The sequence below is a fragment of the Gossypium hirsutum genome, chromosome D03 (assembly GCF_007990345.1).
Source record: "Gossypium hirsutum isolate 1008001.06 chromosome D03, Gossypium_hirsutum_v2.1, whole genome shotgun sequence".
NCBI classification, from domain to species: domain Eukaryota; kingdom Viridiplantae; phylum Streptophyta; class Magnoliopsida; order Malvales; family Malvaceae; genus Gossypium; species Gossypium hirsutum.
This window is the reverse complement of record NC_053439.1, coordinates 33,830,276-33,838,514: the sequence shown is the minus strand read 5'-3', so window position 1 is coordinate 33,838,514 and position 8,239 is coordinate 33,830,276. Positions and strand designations below refer to the sequence as shown.

Sequence of the window (8,239 nt, the reverse complement as noted above, 5' to 3'; positions counted from 1 at the left end):
TTAAAATAGTATAAAAATCATAAATAATATTTTTACTATTTTTAAAATTTAAAAAAATTAATTAAAGGTTGACATGTCATCCATGTAACAATCTACGTATATGCTTCATCAATAAAATTACCAAATATTAATTTTTTTTCATTCGTTTTGAGATAATTTAATAAAAAAATATAAGTATAAAAATTAAAAAGACGCAAAATAAAATAAATGAATAAAATGATTTTTTTTTTAACATGATGTTGAATTATCTTTTGTTAGTGGACCGTATAATGGAATGAGTTATAAAATTTTGATTGTTTGATTGGATAATGGTAAAGAAAGAAACAAATATGACAACATAAAATTATACCACCGAAAAACTATGGAAATGATCCAAAACCACAGCCTCCTAATTGTCTCGTTCGATTGGATTATCTGCATCTCCCTACGGTTTTTTTTTTTTGCTCAATTAACTTCAAAACTACTCTTTGTACGTAGTCCTTGCGTTTCAAAGGTTTTTTACTCTGTCTTTCTTTTGTAATTATGGTGAAAATTTCTTGATTCATGGCCCCTTTAAAGTTCTTCTTCTTCTTCTTAGTCTTCCTCCCCTTGTTCCTTTTTCAACCAATGTTCGCAGTCGATGATTTCTGCCCCGCAGTTTTTTGCGACGATATATTAGTTTCCTTCCCTTTCCGGCTCTCATATCAACCCTATTGCTGCGGCGATCCCAACTTCAACCTCGCATGCAGCAGCACAGACCAAACCATCATCAATTTCCCATTTTCCGGCGAGTTTACGGTCGATGTCATCAGTTATTCGCCTCGTTATTTACAGTTAAGTCAGTATTGCATCCCGGAACGTCTCCTCCAGGGACTCGATCTATCTGCTACTCCTTTCAAGCCATTGTACCCTGAAAGCTACACATTTCTCAACTGTTCCTCTGAAACCAATGTGTCAATGGTCTATCCTGCAATTAAGTTTATTTGTCTTAGTGATTTAAACTTTTCGATTTGGGGTATACCCACAATCGCTTATAATCAATCTTCTTCGTTGAGTTCATGTCTAGAGATAGCAAAGATTTTGGTCCCCCTTCCTAGTCCAAATTGGCCCACGTACGGTTTTGATGATATTGTGTTAACATGGGAACAGCCCGATTGCCAGTCGGCACCATGTAATTACTGTAGAAGCAGTGAAAGTAATTGCCAGAACGGAAATGGTGACGGTGTCGATGGTGAATGCTCTAATCTCCACAAAAAGAAAAAAGGTATGTTTCTAATAAAAGCCATGTTTATTTAATGTTCCACTTCATGCTTAATTCTTGTTAATTTACTTTTCTTTTCTTTTTTTCTTCTTTTATCAAGGTCTTTCAACCAGTACCAAATATGCCTTGATTTTCATCGTAACACCCATCATCTTGATTTTGGTGTTGATTATTATTTGCAATGTTAGAGTCCATTGCTATGATGGCCGCCGCGGCCTCCACCACAGGCCAAATGCTGAAATCTCCAGCTTCATTGCAGAGCCGCCAGTAGCTCCTAATCCAATTACTGTAAATGGTCTCGATGGTTCAAGCATCGAAGCCTATCCCATTACTTTACTTGATGAAAACTTCAAGCTTCCAAGGCCTAATGACAATACTTGTTCAATATGCCTATCGGAATATGAAGCCAAAGAGACAATAAGAACCATACCTGATTGCACTCACTACTTTCATGCTAATTGCATCGATGAGTGGCTTAAGTTAAATGCAGCTTGCCCTGTTTGTCGCAATACACCGGACCATGACCCCGCTAGTCTGATAACCCGTTCCACATCATCCTCTCCATCGAGACCACCGCAATAGTTGATTAAGTATTTAGCCTTTTTTTGGGTTATAGTATGTTTGTATTATCCATGGTGCTATAATCTTCATTACATGAGTTTATTTTTTTGACATGCTTGAGGGCTAATCTAGCTCTTACCACAGGTTCATTTTTCTACCTTTCTCGACTCATTAAAATTCCAAATTAACCAAGTTTTTCATTTGTCTTGTAGATTTTTTTTTTAAATTGGATAATTTTAAATGTGATAATACATGTTTAAAAGCACATTCAAACTTATATACATTTAATTATTACAATGAGCAAAAACATTTTGAGAGTTTAGCTCCTTGCTAATTACCATTCAATCATTAAACCTCCTTTTTTATCAACTGTGAACCATTTTAAATAGTTACCCTTACTGGAAATTTTCGAAGAAAACATCGTATAATATATTCTTTTGGCTTTTGTGTTCCCATTAAGCTTTGAACTCTTCCTTTTGTCCTATGTCCCATTTTGTTTAGATCATATATAATAAACTATTAAATTCTTTAAACGTTTCTGTTCTTACTTACCATTCATGAAAGCTTAACAAGCAAAACAGGATTTCTGTATAGCTTCACTTTAGTACCACTTGAGATAGTTTTTCTACCTCTTTGAGCTATTAAAATTCCAATAATCAAGTTCTTCATTTGCCAGGAAGCTTATTATATAGGTTATTTCTTTTGCAAATTTTATCATTTTGAACCAATTATATGAGATGAATATGATAAAAAGAAAATACTCAAAATATGATATAACATCTAACATATCAAAATCTACAAAAGGTGTAAAATTTATATAAAATATTAAACATTTCCAAAGGTTTTTCTTATACAAGTACTCAATTATTTGTAACCTTACTCTCCATTTAAGCGTGTTTACAACAGTAATCAATAACCTAAGATTCAATGGCTGCTTGCTCATTACCATTGGCTCATTAATACAAATATTGATTACCAATTCAAACTTTTTTTCTTACTTGTATAAAAATTTTAAATGATTACCTGGAAATTTCGAAGAAAACATCATATTCTTTTGGCTTTTGAGTTCCCAATAAGCACAAAAATGACATCTTTGAACTCTTCCATTTGTCCTATCTCCCATTTTCTTTAGACCATATATATATAATTAACTATTAAATTCTTTTAACATGTGTTTGTACTTATCATTCATTAAAGCTTAAAAAGCAAACAGAAGCTTTCAATTTAGCACCAGATGGCTCTTTTCCAAATCTTCTTCTTTGTAGTCTTCTCCTTCATTTTCCTCCCGGTTCAATCATCAACAAGAACTGAAGTTTGCCCAGTTTCTTGTGGTGATAAATTGATTCGCTTCCCTTTTCGTCTTAGCAACCAACCCGATCGCTGTGGCTATCCTCGCTTCAATCTCACATGCAAAAATCAAACTAAACCAATCCTCACCCTTCCATTTTCCGGTGAATTCATAGTCGAAAACATCGATTATTTGTATCAAAGTATATGGATAAACGACCCTGATTATTGCATCCCAAGACGTTTCTTCAAGGGTCTTAACCTCTCCGGCACTCCTTTTGAAGCTCAAGACCTTGAAAGCTATGTGTTTCTAAATTGCTCAAATGGTGCAATACCGAAACAACTTCCCCAAGTCAGGTATATTTCGTGTCTTAGCGGGGAAACATTCTCTGTTATAGCCATTCCAGCGAATCGTCTTGATGAGTATATATTGAAGCAATGGTTAGCATGTAGCAATCACATGTTTTATTATTATTATTATTATTATTATTATTATTATTATTATTATTATTTGGATGTAATGATGTAACTTAGTTGTATTCCAACTAAGTTTGTTAGTGTAGTAGGTGGTGATTTATTTTAAGTGGATGTAATGATGTAACTTAGTTGTATTCCAACTAAGTTTGTTAGTGTAGTAGGTGGTGATTTATTTTAAGTGGATGTAATGATGAAACTTAGTTGTATTCCAACTAAGTTGTCAAGTTGTAAGCTTGTATAAATAGGCTTTATGCCATTTTAAAAAAATATGAATGAATTCAATCAAGATTTCATCCATATACTCTCTATTTTAGCTTTGCTTAAAATTTATTTCATTTTTCTTCTTTGTTTCTGCCGCAAGTCTCGATTCTTGCTCGGCAAGCTTTTTGTTGAACCTTGCTATTTGTTGCACTTAGCTCCAACAATTGGTATCAAGAGCCTATTTCTTAAGGGATCTGTTATACAAATTCATGGCTTCATCAAGCTTTTCACCAGCTGCACCTCAAGTCTTCAATGGAGAAGGCTACCACATATGGGTGGTTAAAATGAAGACCTACCTACAAGCTTTCGATCTGTGGGAGGTAGTCAACTCAGATGTTGAACCAGAGCCACTTAGAGGCAATCCAACAGTAGCTCAAATCAGGCAGCATGCTGATGAGAGGACCAAGAGGCACAAAGCCATGTCTTGCATCCAGAACTCAGTGTCAGATGTGATTTTCACAAGGATTATGGCCTGTGAATCACCAAAACAAGCCTGGGACAAGTTGCAAGAGGAGTTTCAAGGGACAGAGAGGACAAGGCAGCAACAGTTGCTGAACTTAAGGAGAGATTTCGAGAATTTGAAGATGAAGGAAGAAGAAACTATCAAGCAGTACTCTGACAGGATTATGGCTGTGGTTAACAGCATTAGGCTCCTTGGAGAGCAGCTCAAGGAAGCTAGGATAGTGGAGAAGGTTATTGCAACTCTGCCCGAGAGGTATGAGGCAAAAATCTCATCTCTCGAGGACTCAAGGGACCTGTACACCATCTCCCTGACAGAGTTGATCAATGCTTTATATGCTCAAGAGCAAAGAAGAGCAAGCAGACTGGAGGAGCATCAAGAAGGTGCCTTTCAGGCAAGAACAAACACTGCCTACAAAGGTAAGAAGGCCTGGAGAGACAAGCCAAGGACTGATGTTGCAAGAAAAGAGGGTCAGACTTGCAAGCACTGCAGAAGGGCTGGTCATCCAAAAGAAAAATGCTGGTTCAATCCAGATGCTGTATGTCAGCATTGTAAAAAGAAGGGTCATGTTGAGAGAGTCTGCAAGAGCAAGGCCAAATCAAGGCAGAGTCAGTTTCAACAGATGAAAGCTGAGGCTCGAGTAGCTAAGGAGGACAGTGACCAAGAGGAGCAAGTCTTTGCTGTGTTATGCTCAGCTGCTCAAGAAAGGTTCTCATCTGGTTGGCTTCTAGACAGTGGATGCACCAACCACATGACACCTGATGCTGCAATCTTCAAGTCTTTAGACAGAAGCTGCAGAACTAAAGTCAAGATAGGAAATGGACATTTTATTCAAGCTGAAGGCAAGGGTGATGTGCTGATATGCACCCCCACAGGTGCCAAAGTGATTTCAAATGTGCTTTTGGTGCCTGAAATTGACAGAAACCTGCTCAGCATAGCTCAGTTGCTGGAGAAAGGTTATTCTGTTGTGTTCAAAGACAACCAATGCCAAATCAATGATCCAAGTGGATCCAAGCTGATGGCAGTTCCTATGGCTAATAAGAGCTTTGTAGTTGACTGAACCAGGGAGTCAAACATTGCCTACACAGTTACATCAGATGAATCTAAGCTTTGGCATCAAAGACTGGGACATGCCAACTTCAGATCGATGGCTCGAATGGTCAGAGAGGACTTGGCTGAAAACTTCATCAACTCAGTGGATCATGATGATGTGTGTGAAGTGTGTCAGCTAGGAAAGCAGGCCAGACTCCTATTTCCCTCGAATCAAGCCTGGAGAGCCTCTGAAAAACTCCAACTGGTGCACACTGATGTGTGTGGCCCTATGAGGACTGAGTCATTAAGTGGAAACAGGTACTTCATACTGTTCATTGATGATTTTTCAAGATATTGCTGGCTTTACTTCCTAAAACAGAAATCAGAGGTGGCCTCAGTGTTTTGGAAGTTCAAGACTGCTGCTGAGACTGAAACAGGTTGTAAGCTGAAGTCCATAAGGACTGATAATGGGACTGAGTACACCTCAGCTCAGTCCCAAGCCTTCTGTGATAAGGCAGGCATCAAACATCAACTTACCAACACATATACACCTCAGCAAAATGGTGTAAGTGAAAGGAAGAATAGGAGTTTGATGGATATGGCCAGGTGCTTGATGATTCAGAAGAATCTGCCTAAAGCACTATGGGCAGAGGCAGTTAACACTGCAAACTACATTCAAAATAGGCTTCCAACCAAGGCCTTGGATCAGAAGACTCCATTCGAAGCCTGGTTTGGATTCAAGCCATCACTGGCTCATCTGAAGGTCTTTGGATGCATCTGTTATGCTCATGTACCTGCTGTCAAAAGGGACAAATTGTCTGAAAGGGCTCGACCTGGTATTTTGGTAGGCTACAGCACTGTTAAGAAGGGCTATAGGATCTTGGATCCTTCAACAAAGAAAGTGCCAGTCAGTAGGGATGTGGTATTTGATGAAAAGTCATGTTGGAACTGGGAAAAACATGAACCTGAGAAAGTTTCAGAAGGACTTGCAGCAGATCAAGCTGAGCCAGATCAAAATGTTCCTGAAATGGACATTGATGATGAACCAGTTAGAGGAACAAGACCATTGACTGAGATTTATGAAAGAGCTCATGTAGCCATAGCTGAACCAAGCAATTTTGAAGAGGCTGAAGCTCAGCAAGAGTGGAAGCAGGCAATGGCTGAGGAGATTAGCATGATTGAGAAGAACCAGACCTGGGAATTAGTTGAAAGGCCAGTCAAAAGGAAGATAATTGGGGTGAAATGGGTGTACAAAGCCAAGCAAAATGCTGATGGTACCTTGAACAAACTGAAAGCAAGGCTAGTTGTCAAGGGGTTCAGTCAGAGGTATGGCCTGGACTACCTGGAGACCTTTGCACCAGTGGCCAGGCTAGACACCATCAGATTACTGATTGCCTTAGCAGCACAGCTCGAGTGGAAGATCCATCAACTCGATGTGAAATCAGCCTTTCTGAATGGTTTCTTAGATGAAGAGATCTATGTTGAACAACCACAAGGGTTTGAGATAGCTGGCAGAGAGCATATGGTCTACAAACTGAAGAAGGCCCTATATGGCTTAAAACAGGCTCCAAGGGCCTGGTACAGCAGAATCGATGGCTACTTGACTAATTTGGGATTCGATCGAAGCAAGAGTGAGCCAACACTGTATGTCAAGAAGCAAGGGACACAAACACAGCTCATTGTATCCCTATATGTTGATGACCTGCTGGTGACAGGAGGAGATCGAGCAGTGCTGGTCGATTTCAAGACCTAGATGCAAGAAGTATTTGAAATGTCTGATCTAGGGGAAATGTCTTATTTCCTTGGAATGGAGGTGACTCAAGCACAAAATGGGATATTTCTAAGTCAGAGTTGAGATAGCTGGCAGAGAGCATATGGTCTACAAACTGAAGAAGGCCCTATATGGCTTAAAACAGGCTCCAAGGGCCTGGTACAGCAGAATCGATGGCTACTTGACTAATTTGGGATTCGATCGAAGCAAGAGTGAGCCAACACTGTATGTCAAGAAGCAAGGGACACAAACACAGCTCATTGTATCCCTATATGTTGATGACCTGCTGGTGACAGGAGGAGATCGAGCAGTGCTGGTCGATTTCAAGACCAAGATGCAAGAAGTATTTGAAATGTCTGATCTAGGGGAAATGTCTTATTTCCTTGGAATGGAGGTGACTCAAGCACAAAATGGGATATTTCTAAGTCAGAGAAACTTTGCCACAAAGATTCTGACCAAGTTCTCCATGCAAAACAGTAAAGCAACTAAAACACTTGTTGCTGTTGGAGAAAAACTATCGAGCCAAGGTGATTTTGAGAAGGTTTGTGAAACAACCTACAGAAGTCTAGTTGGTTGTCTGTTATATTTAACTGCCACTAGACCAGACATAATGTATGCTGTAGGATTGCTCTCAAGGTTCTTGCATTGTTGCAATAAAAAGCATTTACAAGCTGCAAAGAGAGTGCTTAGATATGTCAAAGGCACTTTGAGCTATGGTTTAAAGTACAGCAAGGAAGGAAATCTGAAGCTAGTTGGCTACACTGATAGTGACTGGGCTGGCTCGATAGATGACATGAAAAGCACCTCAGGGTATGCTTTCAACCTTGGTTCAGCCATGTTTTGCTGGAGCTCGAAGAAGCAAAGTCTGGTGGCTCAATCTACTGCTGAAGCAGAATATGTGGCAGCTGCAAGTGCTGTCAACCAAGCCATTTGGCTAAGGAAAATCTTAGCTGATTTGAAAGTGCATCAAAAGGAAGCTACTGAGATCTTCTGTGACAACCAATCTTCAGTTGCAATTGCTAAAAATCCAGTGTTCCATAGAAGAACAAAGCATTTCAGCATCAAGTTGCATGTTGTTCGAGAAATGGAGCAAGCTCAGGAAATGAAGCTGATCCATTGTAATTCTGAGGATCAACTTGCAGACATTTTG

General features: G+C 39.1%; 1 protein-coding gene across 1 annotated transcript; it reads left to right on the top strand.

Annotated features, from left to right (window-relative positions):
- The first annotated feature begins 369 nt into the window (after positions 1–369).
- LOC107950086 (putative RING-H2 finger protein ATL21B) lies at positions 370–1,925 on the top strand. Its single transcript, XM_016884831.2, has 2 exons — positions 370–1,243; positions 1,341–1,925. The coding sequence occupies exons 1-2, from the start codon at positions 544–546 to the stop codon at positions 1,820–1,822; spliced, it is 1,182 nt and encodes a 393-aa protein (XP_016740320.2). The 5' UTR covers positions 370–543; the 3' UTR covers positions 1,823–1,925.
- The last annotated feature ends 6,314 nt before the right edge of the window (positions 1,926–8,239 follow it).